The sequence below is a fragment of the Stigmatopora argus genome, chromosome 19 (assembly GCF_051989625.1).
Source record: "Stigmatopora argus isolate UIUO_Sarg chromosome 19, RoL_Sarg_1.0, whole genome shotgun sequence".
Lineage (NCBI taxonomy): Eukaryota > Metazoa > Chordata > Actinopteri > Syngnathiformes > Syngnathidae > Stigmatopora > Stigmatopora argus.
In genome coordinates this window covers 12,790,059-12,817,723 of record NC_135405.1, presented here as the reverse complement: position 1 = coordinate 12,817,723, position 27,665 = coordinate 12,790,059, and the positions used below count along the sequence as shown (strand labels likewise).

Genomic DNA, 27,665 nt, shown 5'->3' with positions numbered 1-27,665 from the left:
GGCCTACTTTTGGCGTACCTGTCGCGCTAAAAAAAATAAAGGCCCTTTTTCTTTGGCATCTAAATTTCCTCCTTTTAAAAGCAGGAAGGGAAATTGAATGTCGCACAGCCGAGGGAGCGAAGAGAAAAGGTTGCCGGTGATTTAGACGGCAAATAATGGATAAGGTGCTGCGGTTTTAATCACGTCGCCGTCGCTTCTAATAATGCCGCTTGGCGAGTGTGCGGGAGGGTGTGCTTCGGAGAACTGCCAACGCTGCTCATTTAACTACAAAAAAAGGAAAAAAATACAGATTGGTGACTGGATGGGAGCCATTAACGACGATAGACATCAAATCCTTTCTGACTGGGAGAGCTGAGAGCGATCAGTTTACATTATACAATTTGCTAGCATAGCAGTGAACAAACTTCATACATATAAGTCTATGCATGAATATTAATTGTCGCTCGGTTTGATTTCTCATCTGGTCACATTTTGGCTGTTTTAAATCATTCCAAAACATTCTGCAAACACGATTCTGTGGAGGTTACGCCACATTTTGCGCGCATGGCTAGCTAATGTACAGATTGTTGTTTGAAATATACAGCTAGTGTGACATGCTAAAGTGTTTAATTTATTAACGATCGCATGTTGGGGATGTATATCGGTATTCGATTATTGATGCCTTGATTCCGATAGCACTCGTTTGGATTGGATGTATAGCGGTATTCGATTATTGATGCCTTGATGCACATAGCTTGAACCAAGGGAGATTTTCCTCATATCAGTAAAGCTGCATTGAGGAAGCAACAATGAATCACTATTGTGATTATTTCTCCCTGTGTTTCAAGAATAAATACAGGGTACAACACTAGCATGACCTTGAAGTTGATGCTAGAAAATTTAGCACAATTTTGCGATTGTTTTGAAAACATCTCCAACTAATAATAAACTGTTATACGCCGCCATCGCCAACGAGAGACGGCCATAAAAAGGAGTTACGTCACGACTTATAAGTTGAATGTCCTGCTCGGTCCTCAAGTCACGAGGAGAAATGAGCATTTTCCGAAAATCCCGCTCTTATTACCCTGATTCTAAAGCGAGCCAGTGGCGCGTGATTCCTCTCCCGTGGACGCATTTCATCTCCTTTCCGCCCAAATCCCCTCGCATCGCCTTAAAAGGCCAATTAGTGCGAGGGCTTAACGAGATTTCCTCTCCTCGGCGTCCTTCCTCTCTTCTTGGGATGTTACTAATATTTTAAAGGGCGACATTTGCAGAATTCTTTTCTGATTTTGGCTCACCTCATTGGTGGAGAGGACCGAGTCTTCGTCCAGACTGAGGATGGCGTCGGCGGCGATGACGTCGTGCGGGTAGAAACGACCACTCATTGTCTGTTCGGAACAAAAAATATATTGTTTCTGGCACGTGTGCAATAGTCAACAAAGAGCGCCATTTAGCGCCAATAGGCCAAAATGGGCGGTCAAATTTCACGAATTCTGACCACGGCTGGCGTCGAGACTCCCCGCCTCGGGTCCGAGATTAGATCCCGGCGTCTTCCATGATCTCCGATCTTATCTTTGCCCGGGTTCCCGCTCTATATGGATTGGACGCCTATCGCCGTCGGCTCGGCTTTTCCACCTTTGCCGCTTTCCGTCACGGCTAAGCGGGCGGGACGAACGTTTAAGAGCGAAGCGCACGCGTGGCGAGTTGAACGCTGATTGATGGCGCTGAATTATGTCCGCCGGAGTCGGCGCGGCTGATAATATCGACGCGGCGGGCCAGAGCGCTTGCTCGGCATGTTGGAAGTGACTGGCTGTGATTTAACGTCGGCACCCGCGGCCGGCAAGGCGGGGGGTGACGGCGTGCTTACTCAGTCCGGACGGAAAACAGACGCTCAATATGGAACCTGATGGAAATGCGCCACCAAGTCACTTTGCCATGATTTAAAATCGAACATAAGTAACGTAGAACATATTTGCTACTTATTTCCAACTTATGTATTTTCCGAACTATAAGTCTAACTTTTTTTCGTAGTTTGGCTGCGCCTGCGACTTATATACGTATTATTTTGTGTTTTTCGGGCCGCCATTAGTTCATGTTGTGTTTTCCCCCCCACATTTATTCATCTATTTGTCCAGCCCAGTCGAGCTGTCAATGGCAGCCAATGTTAGAAACATTTAGTTTCAATGTAATTAGTGTTATGTGTGATATTGACAGTGATAGATATTCAATTAGGGTCCCAATCCCATATTTTTGCATCTACGCGCCACTTCTAAATGAAAAGTATTTCCCTGGGTGGGCCTAAAAATAAAAAATTACACAGAGTCCCGTTACCTTGCCGTGACCTTTGATGACGTGGAGAGGCACGCTGGTGGAGGGCCACTTGTTCCTGGGAGGTAAAGGCTTGTCGCTGTTCCATAAAACCACAATCTAAAGCGGCCAAAAGAGAGCACAAAATACAAGGAAACACTCATAAATCCAGGAAATAAGCACCACATTTCAAGAGGTATTGCTACAGATACGGACGGACACAGTAATACTTTGCCATTTGGTGGATCCACCACGTTGCGTTTTTAATAGGCCAAAATATTCATGAAAGATTACAGTGTAGGAAGAATAATACATACATGAAATTTGGGGGGCAAGTATTTCACCGGCCACAAGAGGGCAGTGCAGTTACAAGTCCAAATCATAGTATTTACGTATTTACGGCAGATTTTGGAAGCTAACAACGGCGATAAATGAGGTATTACTGTACGTACTGTTTTTTTACTTAACCCACCTGCGCACAGAACTTGGATTTGGCCACGGCGATGATAAGTTTGAGCACAGGGGACGGCTGCGACGGCAGCGGATTCTGCGCGTGGATGACGCCGCTAAACTGCGGCGGCGGCTTCTGACCTATAAAATAGCCATTTTGTAGGAATGGAAGGAAAACATTGAATGTCAAGTGGTGGTGATTTCTGTGTGAAAAAAAGGCAGGGAAGAAAAATGATAGCATTGCAAAAAAAAATGATGCTACTTGGAGTTACTTCAACTGTACATTTTTAAATGACAGAAGTTAGCGGCTAAAATCCAGCATTTGTTAGCGCTTTAGCTTCTCACCGAGCGCGGCGTAGTAAAAGGGGAAGCGTGCGGGGTCGCTGGAGTACTGAGGGAGTGCATAGAGAGCGCCGGGTAGGGAGTTCCACATCAGTCGGTTTCGGGACACGGTCCAATCCACGCGGTCCCGAATGATCTGGAGGGGAAAAAATTGTAGATTATGTCACATGCCAAACGTGAAAAAAACCCATACGATATTGATTATATTCCATCCATGATACAATAATAATAATAATAATAATCCTAATAATCGGACATAGGCTTTGTCATCATTGACTCGACAAAAAAGCCTAATTGTCATTATACCCAGAAACGACGAAATTGGTAGTGCTTCTCCACAAGGTGCGTTTTTGCGGCAAAAGACCCAAATAAGTGATAATTTCAGACTCGTATCTGTGCACGACAATTAATATTTAGAAGGGGAAAACTGTCAATATTAATCATTTAAAATATAATTATTTAGAGTTTTTCAATACAAAAGGAAAAAAACAGGAACTTAATTGACTATAACGTCTCACTCTATTTTTATCTTATTTTTTTGGAGTGCTAAAGCAAAACAAAAAGTGAAAAAAAATTCTGTCTTGTATTTAATCCTATTCAATTTAATATTTAAAAGAGCAAATATTTTTGGTAATAAGTTTTCCGATTCAAATGGATTGGATGTCATGACAGGCGGGAGATAATTGTAGCTTTTTCACCCCGGGGGAGCGGCAAAGTGGCGGGGGTGCAGATCCTAACATGAGGAATCCATTAGCTGCTTAGTCCGTCGTGTCTGTCGGCCATTTTTGCCAAGGTCAACCGCGTTGGCGGAGTTATGTCAGTGCCGAATGTCTTCGGGGGGCGAGAGAAGCTAACTTGATATTTAGAGACATTTCTCCACCTTTTGTAAAATAGCCAAATGCAGGAGGAAAAAAAATGATGAGTTTTTCGAAATGACGATCCAGTGGTCGGCGGTGAATACGATGTGTCGATTAAACTTCGCAATATCAATTGTGATGAATGCGGTTTGTGATTTCCCCGGAGCAGAAAATAAGAAGAATAGCACAAAGTGAACAATAACGAGTGCCCGAGCGTCCACTCGGCTTCCAGTTGTTTACAGCCTCCAGTTTGCTTGTCTGGAGGACGTCCGTCCGTTCGTCCGTTTGTCCGCCCGCCCACGCTCAAACCTTGACTGCGGCTCCCCTCGCTTTGTTTCCCTCCGCACGGAAGCCCGCCGGCGTGCTAGCGAGTAGCAAATAGCGAGTCCACCACCGCGGGAACTGATGTTGGCTATGCGAGAGCTTCACTTGACTCTTCTAAAATGGCCCTTTTTACCTCAACGCTTTTGTCTCCAAGTCCGTGTACGATATTATTGTTGCGGTACGAAACTGGTAAAAAAAGTGAGAACATTGTTGGGTCATGAGGTCAAAAGTCACAGGGCGAATTTGAATTTCTAGCTTTAAGTTAAGGACAAATAAAGGGATACTTAATTATTCAGCAGGCCATCTCTGTCATATTCAATGAAAAGGGTGATTTAAATTTCAGGGAATGAGGTCAAAGGTATATAAATATCCAATTTGTCAGAGTAATTTCGCAAAATAAGACCATTTGTCAGTACTTTATGATGTAGTTGATCATTTTCATTTTAATGCGAGAGGTGGAGGAAAACAAAAACCCCTGCCCACCCTGACCAGCAGTCAGAAAAAATCATGGTTACTGACCTCCAGTGTGGTGAGGACGATTTTGGCGACCGAGGAAAAGTAGGCGTCCCACAGGAAGTGGCTCTGCTGACGGAGAAGCAGGATCTGGTCGCGGCTCAGCCAACGAGTCATGGACGGAACCTGCGGGGGGACGGATCGACACTCTTAGACTCTTTTGATGAGCAGAGATGGCGGAGATTTCAAAATGGAGGACGGCTGCTAAAACATAATTCTTTAAAAAAAATATTTGTCATCTGGAGCAGCAGATTTCATGCTCAACCATATTTGACTTGATTTAAAGCAGCAAAAGTTTTTCTCTCTATTTTTTTTTTACCCCCTCGTCAGATTTGCTCCATTTCCACTCTGGCTAAAACATCTTGATTTTCCCCAGCATGAACTTCCATGAACTTCCCCAGACATATTTGTTTCCCAAACTTTTCCTTCATCAATGATTTCCTTATCTGAACTCTCCCATGTTTTACCCGCACTTTAATTTCCATTTCTCATAATAATTGAGCCTTCCGTTGCATAAATGGCCTAGAAAATGGCTTCCAAAAGCCCTATTTTTGTCCCCGCCCACCTGCAAAAGGAGCCTCTCGTCCCCGACGACGGCCGCCTTCCTCCAGTCGATGACCTCGGCGAAAGGGAGCTCCCAACCGTTGCTGAGGATGACGGGAATGCACGCCGCCTGCCGGGAAAATGGAGACTTTGCTCTTGTTATTGTTCCTCCGTCAACGTAGAAAATAATGACGAGGTTCTATAAAAAGACATGTCAGAGTCGGGGGGGAGAAAAATCCCACGGGATGGCGACGGAGATGTTTGAAGGAGAAGGATCGTCGAGGCGTGTTTTCATCCTTTCCGGTGGTTTTGGAGGCCATTTTGTGTCCGAAACAAATGTTCTCAACATAGCATTAAAAGAGAAAAATCCAACCTGCAGCGCTTCCAGGAAGCGAAAGGACCCGAGGCGTCGTCCTCGAGGCACCAGGCAGAAGGTGGAGTTGTGAAGAAGCTCCTGGTAGTCGAACCTTCACACACAAACACAGAGATTGACCAAATTCAGCCATCTTGGAACAATAATCCTGATTCAGACACATCACCTTTTTAGGGATAACTCACATTTCAACTGTTCCAAATTTCAAATCCATTGAAATGCCAATAAAAGAAATAAATTAGGTACATTAAATGAATTTCCTACTCCTATTTCCTTAAACCATCTAATTTCAGGACCATTGACGGGGTTGCTAGTCCAATCATCTTGACCGGGAGGGGTTGACTGACCATCTTAAAACACTGTTATTACAAAAAAGTGACAAAGTACACTTGCTTCTGGCTTCATTTGTCTTTTGATAGCTCCGTTGGCGCGGCTCGTCTTTTAAAATGGTCGAAACGAGCAAAGTTTTGAGCCCCGCAAACTCCTTAATGAATGCCAGTTGTTTGTTTTCCTTAAACAACTCTTCTGGACAACACACACAAAACAATTACACCTAAAAGAGACCGCGTGTCGGACAACACTTTGACTTCCTTTAGTGTGTGTGTGTGTGTTTGTGCGTTTGTGTGTTTGTGTGCACTTTCCTCACCGCTTCCTGTTTGCAGTAATTACTGGTGATGCCATTTATAGTTTACACAGCAAGCCGCCATTAGAGAGATCATTACTGGACGTCTGACTGCAGAGGCGCGCCTTAATTAAACATTTAGATGAAAGGAAATACCGATTTTTTTTGCTTGTTGTTGTTGTTGTTGTTGTTGAGAAATCCAAGAAAGTGAGTTTGGAAACCAAATGGATGAAGTCATTTGGAGGACTTATTAATAGAGTATTTGTTCAAGATTAAGATTTTCAAATGACCTACAAGAAGACTTCAAAGTACGATGATAATGAGTAACCTCAATACTTTTTGGTCTTCTGTTTTTTTTATAAAATACGATGGCCTGAACAAATGGAAAGGCCATTTGGCAGAATTCGGCTAAACGACGGAGGTCTTCATTGAGCTAATCGACATCTTCGGGCTTTGGTCTGTCATGGCTTCCCCTCCGAGCGACCTTGAGGGGACACGTCAGATGCTTAAACGTCTTATTTTGAAGCTGACACACACACACACACACATGAGGCAACATGCAGGTGTCTGCTGGTGATCTTGATCCCCAGACAGATTAGGTGGCAATCTGAAATCTCCTCAGGCCAGACCTGGAATCATACACACAACACAAACACACACCTGGACGCCAGGTCCCGTTGAAAAGTGACTTTGAGAAGCAGTTAAAGATTTCTCTTAAAAAACGTAGAGCAAAGGGCTAATTGATTTTATGGATTAGCTCGTTAGCTGCCTTTCAAGACGCTTGCTAGCGCGAATCAACTAGCGTTCTTTCAGTTTTAAGGGTGGGGAAACTTGACTTTACCAATAGACCAAGAATGTCAGACTCGGGTTGGTTCGCAGGGCGCTTTAACGTCAACTCGATTTCACGTGGGTCGGACCATTTTAGTTATAATATTTAGATTTTTTTTAAATAAATGGATTAAACAAACTGGATTAAAGGCCCTGAATATTCAGTTTTTTATAGATCTAAAACAACGTTTATTTTAGCTTTTTTAAATATATTTTTAGATTTTACAAAATGATTTTTGAACTAACAACAAAGAAAATATGGATTAAAAAATAGCAATTATCGATTTAAAAGGGGGAAAATCAGGAAATTTAATATACATCTATACTCTTCATTTGAATTTGATCCTAAAACAGAAAGCCGGCACTCATCATTTACTTTCCCGGGCCACACCAAATCATGCGGCGGGCCAGATTTGGCCCCCGGGCCGCCACTTTGACACCTGTGTAATAGACCTTTGGAACAAGACTGGCCTAAAAACCACCATTGACCAATCATAGTACGAGAAAGCAACCGTTAATTCAATATTGGAGAAATAGTAGATAAATACAAAAACATGGTACACAATGCTGCGCTGGTCAAGTTAAAAAACGGTCACAAAATGTACACTTTTGTTGCGATAGTTGACAGAAAAATTATATCGAGTCTGAAAATGGGGCGGAGCTTTTACGGAAGGTCAATTCCGAGTGGATTTTGAAATATTTTTTTGACACGAAACGGAAAAAACACAGCGGTTAATGGACGATGACTTTGGGGTCCTTAAGAGATAAAAATGTTCTCCCCCGAGCCTGGCGTTCAAAACAACTAAAAGCTTTCCGCTGTCGACCAATCGGCGGCGGCGCCCCTCGGGGCTCACCGTCTTCTCCGCACAGGTGCGTAAATCCCCTCAAAGCCATGAACTAAAAAGCAACAGTGTTTTTTTTTCTCCTCTGGGCGTCAAGTTGACATTTCCGAACAACACGTGGCAAAAATGACAAATGGAGGCAGACGGCGGCGACGTCCGTTTTTCATTATTGATGAAGAGGAAACCGAGAGGGCGAGAGTCGGGCCGGCCGGGGGCGCCGGATCGACGGCGTCGCTCGCTCTCGTCGGCCCGACGACTGATGATTACCAAGCCGGCGTGTTGCGTTTGCGCGTCGCCGGCGGATGAGGAATGAAAAACCCGGGAACGTCATCAGTCCTCGTATCGATTTTGCCGCCGCCACGCCTAATTGAAGCTGCCGGGGCGGACGTAATTGAACTCGGACCTCTCCGTCACTCCCCGCTCGTTAGCGCTGAGGCAAAAAACAACACGTTTTGCCAGTTTGCCAGTACCATGGCACCCCTGAGTGAAGGACTTGGGCAAACCTCGAGATGTTCTCCGACTATAAACGCTTTTCGCGTTCGTCTATGTGTGTCACAAGCTTTGATGCGAACGGCGTTCGCCAGGGAATGAGCGGAATCTTCCGGCGTGGTGGTGGGCGGCCTTCTTCACAAGCTTCCCACCCGCCGAGAGCAGAGAACGGCAGTCGCCGCGTCCCAATCGATAGACTGGTCGCCTCCGAGAGATGCTAGATGCTATCCCTCGCCGGATGTGAAGAACTATTTGTTCCAGGCTTTCCGGAGTTTGTTTTGTCTCTAAATTTGGCCCGCTTCCACTTTCCCATTTTCAAAGGGAACATCCTACAGAGTGATGTCATGTTGAACAATTGAGCTTTTATTTTTGGGACTGTGAGGCTAGAAATAATATGCAGTGGATGCATATTTCATCTGGGCTCTCGTTTTCCCATTTCCACCTAAGGAAATGGGTCGACAATTGCGAAATGAGTCCTGGGTTGAAAATCAGTTCAAGATCAGTTTTCTGGCAACGTGTTTTTGGATGCTTTAGAATTATATTTTCTCAGCTGCACCCTCCTGTTTTCCCCTTTCCAGCCGTGTTCACGTTTCAGAGCTGAGATCAAGAAAAAAGACATGAGCACAAATCACAAGCAGTAAAATATTTGGAACCTAATAGAATCCTTACGCCGAATTGAGAAAGTGAGAGTTGTTTGTTTTCCCTTATCTACTCTTTTGTTTTCCCTTTTCCACCTAATGAACTGACAGTGAAGTACAGTCAGTAACACGAGTGTCGAGCTACCGTTACCGATAAAATATGACGTGAGCGATGGTCTCGGGTCACCCCCGAGCGCCTAAAATCGGAGCGTGTGATTGTCAAGACTCGGAATGCCTCTCTTCTTGTACTTGATTTCAAACCTGACACGGCTATCGTAGCGCTACAATGGCTATCGCGCGTGCCCCGAATTTCAACCTAACCTCGCTTTGTCACTTCACCCTTTAAGACTAGCGTCGAGTTGATAAGCGCTTGGCGTTAGCTAATGCTTTAGCGCCCGGGCAGCCAAAGTGCGGCATAGCACAGTTGATGAGAGAGTCACACGGCTTCCACTGGTGGATTCTTCATCGTTTTCCCTCGGCCGTGATGAGGTGGAGCGCTAGCTAGCGTGTTTTAAAAGCCTGAGCCAGCAGTTGGCGTGCCCCCCAGCCGCCTCCCCTCCCACCGTGGCCAATCCATTGCGCACACCGCCGGCTTCATTTCAGCCCTCCTATTTCCAAGAAATGATTGTCTGACTTACTCGGAGAGGCGCGTGGGTACGAGGCGGCGTTTTTTTGGGGGTGCCATCGGTGTCGTGGCTTCTTTCCAAGTCGCCACGCCGCCTTAACGAGACTAAAGTGGAGAGGAGGCTGAAACTTTTGAAACGGGGACGGATGTCCAATCCTTTTGAACTGGGGGAAATAGTAGCAATGGAATGATGAGCTTACAAAAAAAATATTTGAAGCAAAAACCACCCCCCAAAAATCTGACTTAAATTGCTATTGTCATTGCTAGCCTTTAAGTCTTAGAGTTAGCTTGTTATTTTCTGGTTTTAACCAAAAAATGTTCAAAAAAGTCAAAGAAATGCATCAAAACAGGAGGGAAAAATGTATTGTATTTATCTATGACATATTTTTTCAACCCTACATTTTATTCTATAAATCTACGATCAGTAAGACGACATGATGGTGCTAATTAGCAGGCTGCCTTCTGATTCGCGAGGTTTACGTACAATGGTAAAAGTGAATAAATTGTATCAATCAAGGCCAAAAAAAAAAGTATGAATAATGATTTCATTTATCATTTCGCTCTCCGGCGAGTATTAAGCCAAAGTTGTTTGGAAAAATTCTTAAGAGCCAAAACGGCAGGTTTTCACATGTAAGAATTTCAAATTCATAAAAAATACCAGTAAAAACTTGTTTTTGTGCACCAAGTTCCTCTTACAAATGTGTGAAAAATGTTAGAAGACGATAAGATGCTAATCGAGGAATGGTCGCAAGGCCATGACATTGCAACTTTTCCTCATTTCGCTGGGAAAATATCGATATTAATGATTTTTTATCCAAATCCTGAAAGAATTGGACGTTCTCACATTTACATTTTTAGCTCTATAATCATGAACAAATCACCTATTTAGAACTGACGATGTAATAAAACCAAATTTTGCCTTTAGCGAAAATAGCCAAGCAGAAGAAGAAAAAAATCCAAAGTCATTTCACAAGACAACTTAGCCACTTCCCCCTAGAAAAAACTATAAAAAGAGAAGTTTAAGGTCCAAGAGCGTTCAGTTTTCGGCACAAATCGTCAATCGATCGCGAGGCTTTGGACGATTATTGGTCAGGTGAGTCAAATCGAATACAAATTTTTTGCTTTTAACTGTAATTTTTTTTACGTTAGAATGAAGTGGACGGCAGCCTTTCTGGTGGTGGTCTTGGTGGTGTTGTTGGCCCAGCCCGGGGAGTGTTTTTTGGGCATGCTCATGCACGGGATTACCCATGGTATGTTTTGGACTTTTTTTTCAATTAAAAAATAATAATTTGAAATATTTTGAACAACTGTTTTTTGTTTTGTTTTCTAGGTATCGGGATGATTCACAGGTAAGACTTGAGACGGACTCTTTTCATACTTCCGATGTGAATTATTTCTAGGAAACGTCCCATCATTTGGAGGCGGGGCGGAGGGCCGGCGTTTGTTCGCTTGCCGTCCTTCCCGCTTCCAATGGATGGGACGTCCATGGATGTCAATCCCCGCCCGCAGGATGATCCACCCGGATAGCGTCTATGGAGAAGAAGTGGAGGTCGACAAGCGTTCCTTGGAGTTTGCGGATAATTAGCTAGCGCCTTTTCCGATGGAAAACGTTCACGAGTGGTGCTTTTTGATTTTGATCAAATCATATCAAATTTGGAAAAAATGCTTGCCATAGAAAAGCCACTCGAGCTTGACGAAAATAGAAAATAAATCTGCAATGTCATTGGATTCATGGTGTCTCTTTTTTAATGTTTGGTCTTTATATCCACATTTTTGGCATTATGTATAAAGTCCAATTGTTTTCTGGCGCTAAATTTAAATCTTTACATTTTCTATTCTCTCATAAACACTTTTTTATACTACTGCAAAACAATACTTATGATCCTGAATAAAGTGCATATACAGCTGGTACTTAAAAAGTAGCCCAGAAGTAACAATAAGTCGAAAATAATCAAATAAATGCTATTCAATGTTTTCAACAACAACCACAACTATTCTGCCAAAGTGCTCAGATATATTAAAATCAATCTAATATTCACAAAAAGTTCTATTGAGTGCAACAACATCAATACCAGTAATAAGTGTATCAAATATGCTAATTGCGTAGAAAGGAAAGCATACATTAAAAAATGATTAGGCATTGAAATTAGCAGGGAAAATTTGTATAGAATTATTTTGAAGAAATCATGCAAATCAATAGAAACACGTTTATACAATGGAGATTATGGTAATATTGTTTTGTTTGAAATAAAAATGCTTGTAATACAAGACGTCCTACTTTGTTGAGTTGTTATTTCACCAAGATTTGTATTCTTTTTACATTTAAATATATTGACTCAAGGTAAATAAATGATCAAAATCAACTACAGTGGTACCTCGAGATACGAGCTTAATCCGTTCCGGGACTGAGCTCGTATGACAAGTTACTCGTAACTCGAGGTAAAGTTTCCCATTGAAATGAATGGGAAACAATTTAATTCGTTCCAACTCTCTGAAAAAAACACCAGAAACAGGATATTGGATTGAAAAAAAAAGTTTTATTTCTTATAATTCGACATATATTGACAAAGTAATAAATAACGAGTGGTTTAATAGAAATAAAGTGTTTAATCTAACTAAAATTGGCCGGATTTCGCCGAGGGGAGAGGGGCTTCGTTTTTTTTTTTCCTCCACACAACGCACTCGTAAACAGAACAAACACTCCACCCTCACGTTCGCTATCGATGGGCTGTTTGCTGTCGTACTATTCCCTTCAAAATATTCCGAAAATGATGCACACAAATGTCCTCACAATCGGAGAACGCACGACCACTTGCCAACGAGCAGCAAGCAGTCTTATCAGCGATCGCACCGCTGCTCATGGGAGCTTCGGAGGCGCTGGCTAGCGGCTCATTTTAGCTTGTAGCATCTGTGTTCGCATCCCCTCGAACGGCGACTATGATAGAGTTGCTACCGGGGATGCTGTTGCGAGCCAGTGCCCCCGATGTTCTTATGAGCAGCCAACGAGCAGAGTCTTTTATCAGCGATCGCCCCGCTGCTCATGGGAGCTTCAGGGGCGCTGGCTAGCGGCTCCTTTTAGCTTGTAGCATCTGTGTTCGCATTCCCTCGAACGGCGCCTATGATAGAGTTGCTACCGGGGATACTTTTGCGAGCACGAGTATACTTCATTACCCAGAAAGCCCTCTTTTCACCGCGCATGCGCGTTGTGCGTTTCCTGGTCTGAATAGCTCATCCGGTGCTCGTAAATATTGTTATACACGAAAGATATGCCAAAAAAAATGCCATGGCAACCTGGCTTGGTCGCATCACGAAACTTTGACCGCATCACGGGCGAATTATTCGATCGAAATTTCCCCCGTAAGACGAGCATTCCGTATGACGAACGGTCGTATGACGAGGTACCACTGTATATACTTCTGCTCAAATTATTTTTGGGGTTCTTTTGTAATTTTGCAATTCTATAATTCAGCTTTCCCGTTATGTTACAACAACAACAAAAATGCCAGCATTAAACTTTTAAAACGATGATGAATATTTTGGTTGGGTATAAAACTAAGTTTGTAAACGTCCTTTTCTTCATTTGGGGTTTGAATAATAATAACTTGTAAAGTACATTGTTTTATTTTATTTTAAAATGTTATTTCGATATCCACATCGTTGCAGAAAAGTGCCTAAAGTGCCCCTAAAATACAATATAGTACTTTTATTAGGTGGAATAAAACATCTTTTTGTTTTCTAATGATATGTTCAAAAACACGATAACATTATATGTATTTATTTGTATTCTTTTTTGAATGTCATCCAGTTAAACCTCCTCAACTTCCCTCAACATCAACGTGTCGATGTGTGATAAGTGACACGACATTACCGCAAGCAGAAGTGGCGCCCGGTGGTTCGAAACCCGGCGCGATGGCGCCAGATCTCCACTCGGGCGAGCAGAACCGCGGCAAAGCCTGAGAAAAAAACTCCTCCTATTTAAGCCAAAGCGACGTTCCAAGCGCAATCGACTTTGACCAAGTTCGTCTCGACTTGGGTAGGTAACGACCAAACTATAGAATTTGACATTTTGCCAGGGATTTTTAACATTTCCGCTGTTTTTTAAAGGCGTCTTTGTCTAGCAGTGGCGATACGAGCGTCACTTTCGCCGCCATGAAGTACCTCACGCTGTTTTTGGTGTTGTCGCTGGTGGTGTTCATGGCCGAACCCGCCGACTGTTTCTTTAAACGTCTGTGGCGGGGCGCCAAGGCCGTGTTCGGAGGAGCCAGGAAGGGATGGCGAGGTAAACGCCCACTTTCTGCTTTTGCCAAGAATTCAGTTGGGATTTCAAATTTGATCCAAATGTGCTTATTTTTAAATAAAAGTACATTACGGATTGTGGTTGTTTTGTTAATTTACAGTAATGTTGTTGCAAAATTGAGTTGATTTGGGTTTTTTTCAGCAAATTGTGTTTGTAATTTTATTCCCCAAAAATATCACTACTGTCCATATAATTGAGACCATCACATTTTGAATCGCAAAATATGATGGCCAACAATAAGAAAAAATAAATAATAATAATGGGATGTCCATGTCATTTGCACAATTTTTTTCCTCGTCTTTTTTATCTCAGCCCACAGAGACAGGGTCCGTGAGGAAAGAAGACCTGCCTGGTAAGCACGTGACTCCTTTTAGTAGTAAATGCAAATTTAAGACCAAATAATGTAAATCCACGTTAATTAATAACAACCTTTTTCCAGGGAGAACAGTCAACGGAACCAGGACCAGCCGCCGGAAGAGCAATACGTCATCGTGGACAAATAAACCAGAGTATAGTAAAGTACATATTTTACAGCTTGCTAGCAAAGAAATTAGCATCTTCCAAACTTTTTTGCCTTGCCGCTCATTGCCTAAATAAAGCAAAATGTAAAAAAAATAGTCCCGCTTTTTATTCGGGAAGCAACTTTATCCCACTTCACGAGTTAAGATAACAAGTAACAAAATGTTTCTATATTACCGTAATTTCTCGAATGTTAGCCGCCTACGCATCATTTTTTAGCGACAAATACGGCCTATATGCGAGTAAAATACAGTAATAGTTACACCATTACAGTAAAAAAAAATCCCAACTAAAAATAGCTCATTTCAGCATGTTTGGTGTCCAACTTTTATCGTTTTCTGAGTTTATTTTTTGCGCAAATCGATGGGAAAGGAGAACCCGGTTGAATCCCGTCTTGGCAGGCGGCGGTATTTCGGGGGTGGCTTTAATCGGGGGGTCAGCGGTGTCATTGTCGGCGCTTGTTTACGTGTTAGCGGCCCGGCCGGCTGCTAAATAATAGACGAGCCAAAGCGCGTAAAGAACGCCGTCAAGGTTAAAGACGAGCGCGCGGGTAAGCGGAGATTTCTTTATCGACGTGAAGCCAGCGAGGACGTGGATCGATCCCGCCGACCACTTTCTCCGTTTACATACCGTAAGCACGCCGGGTGTGATATTTATGACGGGCTTGCCACAAATGATTTGTTTCAAAATTGAATCATGGCCAATTAGTTTTGTGATGAGTCAAATCATTGAATAATGTATTTTTCCACGCTTTACTTTGGACCTTTTTTTGCACTGGAAACAAAAAGAACATGAATATTAAGTATGTTGTGTATATCTAAAATTAAATGTTTTTAAATGTGCATTTTTTTCTGGATAAAATGAATACAAATAGAATAAAATTGATCATCTATATCAAAGAACATGAATATTAAGTATGTTGTGTATATTTAAAATGAAATGTCTTTAAATGTGCATTTTTTTCTGGATAAAATTAATACAAATAGAAGAAAATTGATGATCTATATCAAAGAACATGAATATTAAGTATGTTGTGTATATTTACAATTAAATGTCTTTAAATGTGCATTTTTTCTGGATAAAATGAATACAAATAGAAGAAAATTAATCATCTATATCAAAGAACATGAATATTAAGTATGTTGTGCATATTTAAAATTACGTTTTTAAATGTGCATTTTTTTCTGGATAAAATGAATACAAATAGAAGCAAATTGATCATCTATATCAAATAAAATGAGTGATAAGCTGAAGAGTTAAAGAGGAATAAATAAATATTATTTTTTTCTCTACTTGATATATTTTGGCATATTTCTAAAAAGTAATAAACACAATAATACATAAAAGAAAACAGACGAGTATTTGCACAATTTTTTTTAGGTGACCAACGCCTCCAAACAATAAATTCACTAAATATTTGTCGATTTGATGAACGATTACTCGGTGTTAACGATCATCTATAAATTTCATCACAACTACATCAAGCTCACTGCCATGTACGTCAACAGACGTCCAATTGAGCGTCTCGTCTCGTTGTTTTCTCGAGTGTCCATCCAAAAGAAACCACGCCCCCCCCCCCCCCACAAAGAGGTCGGCGCCAACTTTCTCCGCCAGTCAAAACGCACAATAACGGCGCTCTCGTTAAATAAAAGGCCTCCAACAATGGAGGCGTGTCACCCTCCGTCACTCCGGCGAGAACAACGCGTCGGCGCTAATGAACGCGCCGTCACTCAACTTCCTCTCTTATTTGATTTATTTCTTCTTTTTTACCCCCGCCGACAATCCGGCTGTCTTCGCAACCCGCAATTATAGCGTCTGGCTGCCGAACGGAAGCGCAACTTTTTGTTTGGAGCGCTAATGTGCATCGGGGCGTGTTTTTGTGGCGTTTTTTTTTCTTAAAGCGCCATTCCGTGATTAACGAGAGTCATTCTTTGGGAGCTGTTTTTTTTTTTTTAAATGCGTTTAAAAACAACTTTAGGTGGAACAACACATAATAATCATGTTTGAATCCGCCAATATCGAGGAATCGTTCCGTAGCCTTCGATTTAACCGCGCGTTTTCATACACACTTGGTATTTATGTTTAGCGCGGCGTCTGCCCTCCGGACTGGCGTCGCGGTAAATCGAGACCTGCGGTTTGCGGCGGCGCAATATTAGTTAAGTATTTATTTACCGACGCTGCCGGCGGCGTCCCGTGAATTATTCATCTGGTTCGCCGGCGGGGAGTCTGTCGGCGGCGCAAAAGAAATCGATGGCGAGCTATGACTGGCTGCGGCGGGTTGCCCACCGCAGGTAAAGCGATCGTTTCTGCTGATCGAGGGGAAACAGCGGGGGCGGTCTTCTCCTTTGGCGTCTATTTTACCTAGAGAAAGTTGAGCGTACAAATAGCCTAGCAGACAGGTGTCAAAGTGGCGGCCCGGGGGCCAAATCTGGCCCGCCACATCATATTGTGTGGCCCGGGAAAGTAAATCTGAGTGCCGACTTTCTGTTTTAGGATCAAATTAAAATGAAGATTATAGATGTATATTAAATTTCCTGATTTTCCCCCTTATAAATCAATTATTGTAATTTTTTAATCCATTTTTTCTGTGTTTTTCGTTCAAAAATCATTTTGTAAAATCTAAAAATATATTTTAAAAAAGCTAAAATAAACATTGTTTTAGATCTATAAAAAAACTGAATATTCAGGGATTTTAATCCAGTTCTTTTAATCCATTTATTATTATTTTTTCCTGATTCTCCCCTTTTAAATCAATAATTGCAATTTTTCATCCATGTTTTTCTTTGTTTTTAGTTCAAAAATAATTTTGTAAAATCTAAAAATATATAAAAATATTTTCTATTTTCCACTTTAATATGGAACATCAAAAGAGATTTCCCATTACTAAGAAAAAAAGCTCAAATAAACATTTTTTTAGATCTATAAAAAACGGAATATTTAGGACTTTTGATCTAGTTCTTTTAATCAATTTATTAAAAAAAATATCTAAATATTATATCTAAAATGGTCCGGCCCACATGCAATCGAGTTGACATTAATGCGGCCCCCGAACCAACCCGAGTCTGACACCCTTGGCCTAGCATGTTGTGGGGATGTACCCGAAGAAAAGCCACATACGCCTGGGGAGACCATGCAAATTCAAGGAAGGAAGATCAGAAACCAACATGGGATTAAAATGTGTTGGCGATAAAACCGATTCAATGTCCATTATGTCCACGCTACGTTTACTGATTGGCCGCCATTTGCCTCGACTTCCTGGTATAGTCAATCACCCTCTCTCCCGTGCCTCGAAAACCCTCAACGGTCGGCCGGAGACGGACGGTGGCGAGATAACTGAACGCTAACACGGGCGCCGCGGAGATGAATCAAGACAGATGATGAGCGTTCCCTCTCCGGGACCCTCGCGGACCGAGTCGATGGCTTAGCTATTTTTAAAACAGAGTGAGGGCAATTTGACTGAGAACTTTTCCGCCAACATTGTACAAGTACCTTGTCTTGACAACAAGTGGCTATTGTTGCACACGTGCCAAAGAAGAGGCAGAGCACGCCACGCCGCCAAAGAAAATGGAGGAAGCGGAGGGCGTTTTCAATTATATTCCCAGGTGCGGCGCCCGGAGGAGGCACGGCGTCGGAGAATATAGAGGCCATCCATCACGCAGACGTTTGGCTAGCGCGGTCTGACCAGAACTGAAAAAAAATACAAGTACTGTAGGAGAAGGCAAACTCTTGGGAGTAAAACAGTGGAGTTATTTGCTTGTACAGACGCTCCCCTCCCTACTTACGAACATACAACTTACGAACAACGGTACATACGAACATGTCTGCAAATTGCGTTTATGTGGAAAAATGTTCGTCAGTTCGATTTTGTATTGCACGCCTTTTTCCGAGTAGTACTTCTTTCCCCCGCTAATACCGACGCCTGGCGCTCTGAACGTATCTCCAGTGCGCAAAAAAGCTTTTTCATTTGTATCATTAAATATCTCGTGCATCCATTATTCAATATGGTTGGTGAAAAGCGAAAGGCTTCTATTGAGGAAGAGCCAAGCCATTTCATTTGAAATGAGTGGCAATAATAACGAAGCTTGATGCGCGTTGCACGGGAATACAACTTGAATCGTTCGACCGTCAGTACCATTTATAAACATAAAGATCGAGCAGCAGGACCCAAATATTGAACGTTGCACAAAGTTTGCAAATCAATTGAATGATGCCATACAGTGCTACCGCATCATTTATGATGAAAAAAAGAAAACTGCAATCGTCATTAGATAGCTTCTTTCGGCCACTTTCTAGTAAATCTCTCTCTCTCTCTCTCTAATGTATGTATACAGTACTGTATGTATTCTCTCCATTTTATTAAATGTTTTTTCAGTACAAACCAATGCGTGTTACTTATACAAGCCTTAAACATACAAATGCACTTATATAAACCTTCAATATACTTATATAGGCCTTAAATATAAATTATAATACAAAATATAGCACTGAGCAACTTACGAACAAATTCAACTTATGAACAATCGCTCGGAACCTAACTCGTTCGTAAGTAGGGGAGCGTCTGTATCTCAAATTTTTGCTCTCAAGTCAAAGCTTATCATTAGAATAACTCTTAATCAAAACTTTGAGAAACGTTGGGAAAATGGGCTCTTGGGCGTCTGGCTCTCTAGGCCTTTTTTCCCCGCTCTTTGCGGCGATTATTTCTGTTAATCGGAGCGCGTCGGCGGATAATTGACCCGGGCCCGGTCCTGCGGCTCATTTTCAATTGGTAAAGCCCATTTCATTTATTTTCACTCCCCGCTGATTGAGATGATGATCATATTACATCGCTCTGCTGGCCTCAGAAGATGAGAAAGGAAGATTTAGGAGGGAAATTGATGAGTCACCTTCCTCAAACAAACGCCCTCCAACTTTTAAGATATTTGAAGACATCTCCAGATATTTTTTAATTGGCCCCGGGGGAGCTTCCAAGTCAAACAATTGGTGCCCGACAGGCAAGATTTCCCACAACCTTTGATAACCCATTGGCTACCGCCAAAGGCAAAGGATGAAGAATACGATGTTTAATTTACCTTAAACTATTTCTATACATTTCAGTGGAAATACACTCGAACGAAGAGGAGTGCTTTTTAACGATTTGAACGGACATACTACGCCGACGGTGAAGTAAACAGATCATCCCACATGGGAGGAGATGAAGGTTACGGGTTCCTCCTAGCATGATAGCCGCTAGCGATGGCGTGCTGTGGCTAGCAGCCGTCAAAACAACGGACTTTTTTTCTTACCTAGCCCAATGTAGCACGATTAGGGACGTTGAATCATGTCAAAACGAAAGAACTAAAGAAAAAAAATACAGGTTGGAATTACGTTTCAGGTGATAGCAGAGTGTAAACAGTCCGAGAGCCGGTCTGGGGGGGGTTCACAGCCCCATCAATCAAGACGTAACGACGGAGGGCTGGCGGTCAATGACAAAATAGAAATAAACAGAACGGCGACAGCGAGGAAGGTGAACAACAACAACGCATCTGTTGGCCTGATTTGTCCAATCAGCCACAGGCGAAGAAGGCAAGCGCCAGGCGACACCAAATAAAAACATTACGTCAACTTAACCCGTGGGCATGTGTTACCTTCAGTGCGTTTTAACGTCATTCGGCTATTTCAACATCACCCAGCTGTCAATCAATCCGAGTGACAAGCTGGACTGTGTCTGGAGGGGGATATAATGAATCTCGATTGTCACGATTTCTTTAAAGATGTTTTGCTCTTAACTTAGTTTGAAAGGATCTGTATTTTTATTAACATAATAAACAAGCACAAGCTTCCTCTCGCAAATAACAGTCCATCTTTAAAACCTAACATTATATGAACACAGAAAATGAATGACACGAAGATGAACAAAGTACACATTCAAGGATTAAAGAACTAAAGATTACAAGTTCATTGCTACACAACTGGTTTGCAATAAACAACTAGAAAACCATCAACATTGTCCCCTTATTTTTAAGATTACGCACTGTCTTCAATACTCAAATTAAGAGAGATTGAACAAGAGTTGGGAATCCCAAAAGTCAACTCCCCTGAATGCCACACCAACATTTTCCACGAGCACGCTAGTCCTCGCGGAAGCTCTGCTAATATGCGCCACCTGTGGGTCACATCCCATTTGTCAAACCTTTGGACGCCCGCCAGCGGGCGACCGGTCGGCGTGCTGAGCACACACTTTTAGGGAACTGGCGCACCCACCTATACACACACTTGCGCACGCCATCTGCTCGTCAGCGTAGCGCGGGAGGAAGATCGCGAACTCCTGTACAAGCATTCAAAATGACGACTGGACTTTCACTTTTAAAAGCCACAATGGGGGTCATTCCATTTATCGGAACTTAAGGTGTATTTGCACCTGCCCCGTTTGGTCCAGACCAAACTTAAAAAGTCTGTGGTCTGAATAAGAACCAAGTGGACTGAGATATGTAGCCACCGGCATTATGGGAAACGTTCGAGATGGAAGGACGAAGATACGGAAGGTCTTCTAGATCACATGTGTCAAAGTGGCGGCCCGGGGGCCAAATCTGGCCCGCCGCATCATTTTGTGTGGCCCGCGAAAGTAAATCATGAGTGCCGACTTTCTGTTTTAGGATCAAATTCAAATGAAGAGTATAGATGTATATTAAATTTCCTGATTTTCCCCCTTTTAAATCGATAATTGTAATATTTTAAACCCATTTTTTCTGTATTTTTTAATTCAAAAATCATTTTGTAAAATCTAAAAATATATATAAAAAAGCTAAAATAAACATTGTTTTAGATCTATTACAAAAATGAATATTCAGGGCTTTTAATCCAGTTCTTTTAATCCATTTATAAAAAAAAAAAATCTAAATATTATATCTAAAATGGTCCGGCCCACATGAAATCAAGTTGACGTTAACGCGGCCCGCGAACCAACCCGAGTCTGACTCCTTTGTTCTAGATATTTCAACGTTGCGTCGATAGCCTCTGATTCGCCAAATAAGCCGCAAACGCTTGCAATTGGGTTTGTTGTCAAATCGTGGGTCGCTTGCAAAAATTGCAATGTGAAAAGCAAAACAAAGTCCAGATCAGAAAAGACCAGATTTTGGTCCAGGACCAGAGAAAGCAAACTATCAACAAATAGACCCTTTGACCTACTTCTCAGGTTGTTGCTAATGCAAAGGGCTAACAGTTTAGCTATCATTCAATAGTGCAAATACCAATGTGATGTTGCGCAAGGGTGGTTAAGTGCCAAGGTGCAGGTGGCGCTGTTTAGTAATTGGGCCTAATTGTTGCAAACATTGACCCCCACGAATTAGTCATGTGCACGAGTGTAAAATCTATTACTGGAAAGGCTCAGGCCACGTCTAATTACGCTCTTATATTATGCTTGGAGCGCACACACGCACGGTGACATTTAAATATCAGTTTAAGGTTAATGCGTCTCTCTGGCAGATGGATAAAATCCTTCTAATGTCATTGTGCGCTCGCCACATTTACAGTGACCATGCAAGCGCCGTCACTCACGTGAGCGGAACGAGGAAAAGGGGAATTGGAATTCAAGTCAGCGTATTTGAGGTTTAGATGAAGAGGACGACGGATCTAGTGGGTTTGTTGTTTTTTTGGGGGGGTGGGTTATTTTTTTCACATGTCTAGGCGTAATTTACACTTCCTGGAATGAATTAGCCACCAAAAAAATGAGCTTCCACTATGCCGTAAACCAAGGGTGTCAGACTCGGGTTGGTTCGCGGGCCGCTTTAACGTCAACTCGATTTCACGTGGGCTGGACCCTTTTAGATATAATATTTAGATTATTTTTTATATAAATGGATTAAAAGAACTGGTTTAAAAGCCCTGAATATTCAGTTTTTTAGAGATCTAAAACAATGTTTATTTTAGCTTTTTTTAAATATATTTTTAGATTTTACAAAATGATTTTTGAACTAAAAACACAGAAAAAAAGGATTAAAAAATTACAATTATTGATTTAAAAGGGGGAAAATCAGGAAATTTAATATACATCTATACTCTTCATTTTAATTTGATCCATAAACAGAAAGTCGGCACTCATCCCGGGCCACACAAAGTGATGCGGCGAGCCAGATTTGGCCCCCGGGCCGCCACTTTGACACATGTGCCGTAAACGAATTGAAATGTGTTAAATGACACCTAAATCCAAATGGAATCATTCAAAGGTATTCCCACAAAATCAAGAGCGTATTTCCGACAACTAATTTGGTGGACGTCGCCCGGGCTTGAGTGCTGCTAACCAAATCGCCCAAAGTGGACTTTCACGCCTTGGAAATTAAATCATCAGCCGAGGAGGCGGCCGAGAACCGAGCGGAGCCACCATTAGGTTAATGAGCTATGAAATGAAATGTATTTCTTCTCCCCGCCCCAGCGCAAAACCCACCCGCACACACGCCTAATGAACTTTACTCATTCGCCATCAATTACTCACGCTTTTACTACCTGGACTACCGACACTCAACAAGACTGCACTGCACGTTCTCCGTATTATTATTATTCCCATAAATGAGGTACAAATGAGAATGCACTAAGTAAAGCGTAGCCATGATAAAGTGATTTATGGATAAACTCCTACCGCAGAAACATTCATCAAGGTTTTTCCAGTCCATTATTTCAATACGGCATGTTTACTGAGGACTTTTGAAAGGCAATTAATTTATTATAATTAATTTGATCTAATTTGAATGGGGGAAAAACAATTACATTGACAATTCTAATTTTACATTGCAGTTTTGGAAAGCATTTTGAAAGCGACTTGAGCATTACAACCAAAATCAAGACATTGTTTTGACTATTTACTACTAGCAATGGTAAGCTATTTAAACGAGTAACCTAAAGCATTTGCCATGCTTACTAACTTTGCCATCTTTGAAACTGGTATTTGGTTTCCAGAAATAGATAGAAGACACACACACATGTACACACTCACCCGCCACACAAAACAATCACGACATATCCACTCGCAAACACATGCGCTGATCCCCGCGCGCATTTAGCGAGCTGCCAGGCCAAGCCGTGTGATTTTCAGCAGCGGAAACAGAAGGAGAACAATTATTTGGACAGCATGTGAGAATGTGAGAATAATCCCCTCATCTGGAGACTCTCTGCCCATCTTTTGTCATCGAACAGACATGCGCAAACGCTTAAAAAATGGCTCGAGGGATTGGAAAAAGATCTCAGGGTCAACACAACGTCCATTTTTAAAATTCAAATTTCCTGATCTTGACCAAAACAAGCCTTTATTTCCTGCCGTAATCCCTCGCCTGAAGTCGAGCGAGCAAAAAGAACACGAGCGGTCGCCCAAGAACGCAAACTAGAGCCAATACTGGATTAAAGCCTGCATTTGGGACCACACAGATACATGATTTTTGCATATTGATGACATTGGACTGGACGCAATCTTGTGATGTGACTGCCATTCACGTCATCCTTATGAAGATCATCCTCTTATTCCAAAACCCAATCTATTTCAACACAGAAATCCAATTCTACGAAAATACTATTGAGCTAATAGTAGAAAGAGTGTATAAAAGTCGACAGTAAATCCATTTAAAGGTGACATTTGCTGATGAAAGCTTGACGTGGTGACCGGAGGCCTCCCCCGTTTGTCACGTCTGTCATTTCCCCCCCAAAAAACCCGCACGCAAAGACGCAAAGACGTTTTTGACGGCCGGCATATCCGAAGGGCAAAACACCCAAACATCCAGATATACTTGTTAGCCCCCGAAGCGTTTATATGGAGTCGGCGAAGGGGGCGGGGGGAAGACCGGCCTGTCGGCGGCGGCGGCGGCTTCTTTACTGCCGAGCCTGTCGGAATGAGTGAAGGCGGCGCGGACGGGCTGAAAACGTCAGGGTGGAAAAGATGCGCCCGATAGTGGCGTCGCGCCTAAATCACAGCGTGAAGTACGGTTGCGGTTACAAGGCGATGTTTGGGTTTTGGCCAAGAAAAATGCTTCTGGCTTTTGGGGTGACAGCCAGGTCTGATGAAAAAGAGAAAACAGACTTTTGCGTCAAGTCAATCTACTGTCTTTGTTGTTGTTTGTTTTCAAGTTGTCTCAACTTGAATTTACGTCAATTAATGTCATCTGCATTTCTAATTTATAGCATTAAATAATTATATACATGACTCAAACCAAAGAGCAAAGCCAGGCACCATTAAAAAAACACAAATGCCTTAAGTGGAACAACACTGTTAATCATGCAGATGCTAAATTAGTTTACAAAATCATCCATAAGAAAGCTCCTCCTCCACTGCAAGATTTTGTACAAAAAAATCCAACACATCAACAAGGGTTGGCTCTAGAGGTGACTGTGTAGTTCCCTTCAAAAAGAATGCTAAATTAGCCAAAGCACCTTCTGTCTTCATACCTGGAACTCAATACCAATTAGCATATGTAAACATCTGAACCTCGTGGCCAATCATCTTAAAGCCTGGCTATTAGACGGATAAAATTACAATCACAACGCTGTCTAAAACTGTGCTATGTGTGTCTCATCGTTTACCTTTAACTTACACAACAGACTAAAGATGGAAATTAGCACTTGGCTACAATCTTACATATTTACATAAATATGTCCCCTATTAAATAAATCCAAGTCAAGCAACCGAAATAAAGAGTTCCCAGTGATTACTAGATGAAAGTTACTCAAAAGTAACTTCAACAAATGGAATAATTTGAGTGATATCAAGCTCAAATCTTTAGTCAGCATGACTAATAAACAGTTGGCTTATTCTTAAAAACCTCCTGAAATGATTTGCTAACAGACCACGCAAAAAAAGTGCCAAGTCAGTCTACTCCCAAATCTTTTTTCCCCGGAATAAAGCAGAGCGGCAGACGGAAGCTCACGCTAACTCGAGGCGAAGGCTGCTTAATAATATGGCGAGCGTAAATAAAAGAGCGAGCGAGTGCTTTTTCCGGGGCGTCCCGGGACTCGCCGGGCTGCACCTCGGCCGTTCAGCTGTCACATGCGGTTTTCTCACCCGCCGCGCGTCTGGCTTCCGCGCCAGCTACTATGCGCTGGGACGACCATCAACGGCGGTGACGTGGGACTACTAAATGGACGGACGGCACGCCATTTTTACAAGAAAATCTTCATGCTGGACTCTAAAATGTGTTGCTTTTTCAGACTATTAAGCCTTGTCAACTCCTTGCTAAGAGCATTTTATCTATTGCCACTATTTTATTCTTGTTTCTGAGACGGAGAAAAAAAAAAACTCAATTTCTCCATCGCCCAAAATCCGACATCGTTAGGATAGCAAAGCACATTCCCGTCAATAGCTTTTAACCGAGTGCCAACGCCGGGCTTCGATTTGCCGTTAACGGACTCGGCAAGACGACAAAATCAGCGTTAGCCAATTAAGCTCCTGTCCCTTGAGGGGGAATTCATTAGGCCTAATGAGGTGATGCTGCTCATTGGACGCCAAGATGGATACGGCGGCAATATTTTACGTTTTTCTGTCCGCAATGGCTAGTTTTTCAGGTCCATTTTTAATATCCGACATAACTTTACATACATTTTGACTGGGATCGGCGATTGCCATTTTTTTTTTTAACTCCCAAGACAACGATCACTTTGTGTTGAATAATCCGAATCCCGCAAAATATTTTTTTGTTGTTTCCGCACGATAGCAGTAGTTCTACGTAGCACTTTGTTGTTCCCAGCTGTGTCGCCTCTAGTGTTATCAGTATAATATTCATGACGCGCCCGTCTCGCCCTCGCTTGATGTCATGTTCCTTTGTTCGCTCTCGTTACGGCGCTGTCCTGAAAACGACGGTGTACAAGAGCCCGTGCTTTTTTTCCCTTCCATATCCATCTTCCGTAATGTAGCAAAAGTGGATAAAAAGCACACTATAAGACACAAAGCCGCTAATGGAGCTTTTGTCAGCCTGTCGTATCTGTTTTTACAGACAAGAAGAATCAAGTGACCAAAAAAAACGGTTTCCGTTTGTTTTAGATTGACTAAGAGATATATACGTACTATTTTCGTAGACTTAGAAAACACACCAACTACCAGAAGTTCAGAACCCGACAGGGATCGAACCTTACCTAAGACGATGAAGATAATTCGTTAAACACAAAAAACGCCAAGAGTCCGTAAATGGATCGGCGCTTAACAGGCATGTTCTTACAATCATTATCCCGGCCATTAGCCGGCATATTAACTAACGGCGGCGGCGCGTCTAAATCGGCGACGTATAGACTTACCGACGTACGTACGCGACCGAGTCCATTAACGGTGCTGCGCCCAAATCAGGCAGGAAATAGAAACCCGCCGGTGAAAATGAATATATGCAAAACAGCCTGAAGTTGCTTTTAAGACGTCAATCCCGTAAGAGCGCGGATTGAAGAAAGAGGATACGCTAAGGAAGGATGCCATGTCAACAGGTAAACAGAGACGATAACAGGGTAAAGGACAAAGTCCAAGGGCGGACATGATGGGGAACAAATGCTCAAAAGTCAATCAAATTAGACTTCACGCTGATTTAACACATTAAAATGGTCCTTAAAAACGAACTATTTGGGCTTCAAGACCTCTAAATAAAACTCCATAATATCATTTGATCTGAACGAGCATCTTACATATCGTATGGTTGAAAATGTACATATCGGGGACAATGACTAAACAAAATAAAGTAGCAAAATTGTGTGCACCTTTTACATTAGTTGTACGTAATTATAATGATTCAAAACAAGTCACTTGGTTTTTCTTAGACACTCACATATGACGACCACATTGTAATTAATAAACACAAGCGTAATGCTCCGATTGCTATTAAACGGAATGCGGCGCCAACGATTCCTCGAGGTAAAAATAGAAACCACTCTGGAGTTTTGGTGCGTGTGTGTTATGAATGTTTGATCAAGTCGGCAATGTCGAGTAAACAAGCGGCGGCCTCTCGTCACCCTCGACTCGGATTAATTAAACAACGTTTAACCTGTTTGTTGGAGGCCAAGACGTCTACGGATATGTCTGCTTCCAATCGTTTTCCCGACCTTAGTGAATCTGCATGCTATTGTGGTATTGCTATGTGGCAATGGATGGCAAATTAGCATCGCAATGTGTTGGAAAATTGATAGT

General features: G+C 42.3%; 2 protein-coding genes and 1 long non-coding RNA gene across 3 annotated transcripts in view; 2 read left to right on the top strand and 1 right to left on the bottom strand.

Annotated features, from left to right (window-relative positions):
- Positions 1 to 27,665, bottom strand: part of LOC144064796 (exostosin-1) — a 37,161-nt gene that overhangs the window by 2,017 nt on the left and 7,479 nt on the right. The window contains exons 3-9 of the mRNA XM_077587603.1: positions 5,689 to 5,782; positions 5,338 to 5,445; positions 4,779 to 4,898; positions 3,082 to 3,214; positions 2,759 to 2,877; positions 2,311 to 2,406; positions 1,278 to 1,367 (exon numbers count right to left, since the gene is read on the bottom strand). Coding sequence (XP_077443729.1) covers positions 1,278 to 1,367; positions 2,311 to 2,406; positions 2,759 to 2,877; positions 3,082 to 3,214; positions 4,779 to 4,898; positions 5,338 to 5,445; positions 5,689 to 5,782 — 760 coding nt within the window. The remainder of the gene's footprint in view (positions 1 to 1,277; positions 1,368 to 2,310; positions 2,407 to 2,758; positions 2,878 to 3,081; positions 3,215 to 4,778; positions 4,899 to 5,337; positions 5,446 to 5,688; positions 5,783 to 27,665) is intronic.
- Positions 10,776 to 11,460, top strand: LOC144064803 (pleurocidin-like peptide WF3). The gene is made up of 4 exons (XM_077587614.1): positions 10,776 to 10,825; positions 10,882 to 10,982; positions 11,063 to 11,081; positions 11,242 to 11,460. The coding sequence occupies exons 2-4, from the start codon at positions 10,883 to 10,885 to the stop codon at positions 11,315 to 11,317; spliced, it is 195 nt and encodes a 64-aa protein (XP_077443740.1). The 5' UTR covers positions 10,776 to 10,825; position 10,882; the 3' UTR covers positions 11,318 to 11,460.
- Positions 13,844 to 15,542, top strand: LOC144064802 (uncharacterized). The gene is made up of 3 exons (XR_013296900.1): positions 13,844 to 14,011; positions 14,342 to 14,381; positions 14,469 to 15,542. It is a non-coding gene; the product is annotated as an uncharacterized LOC144064802 (long non-coding RNA).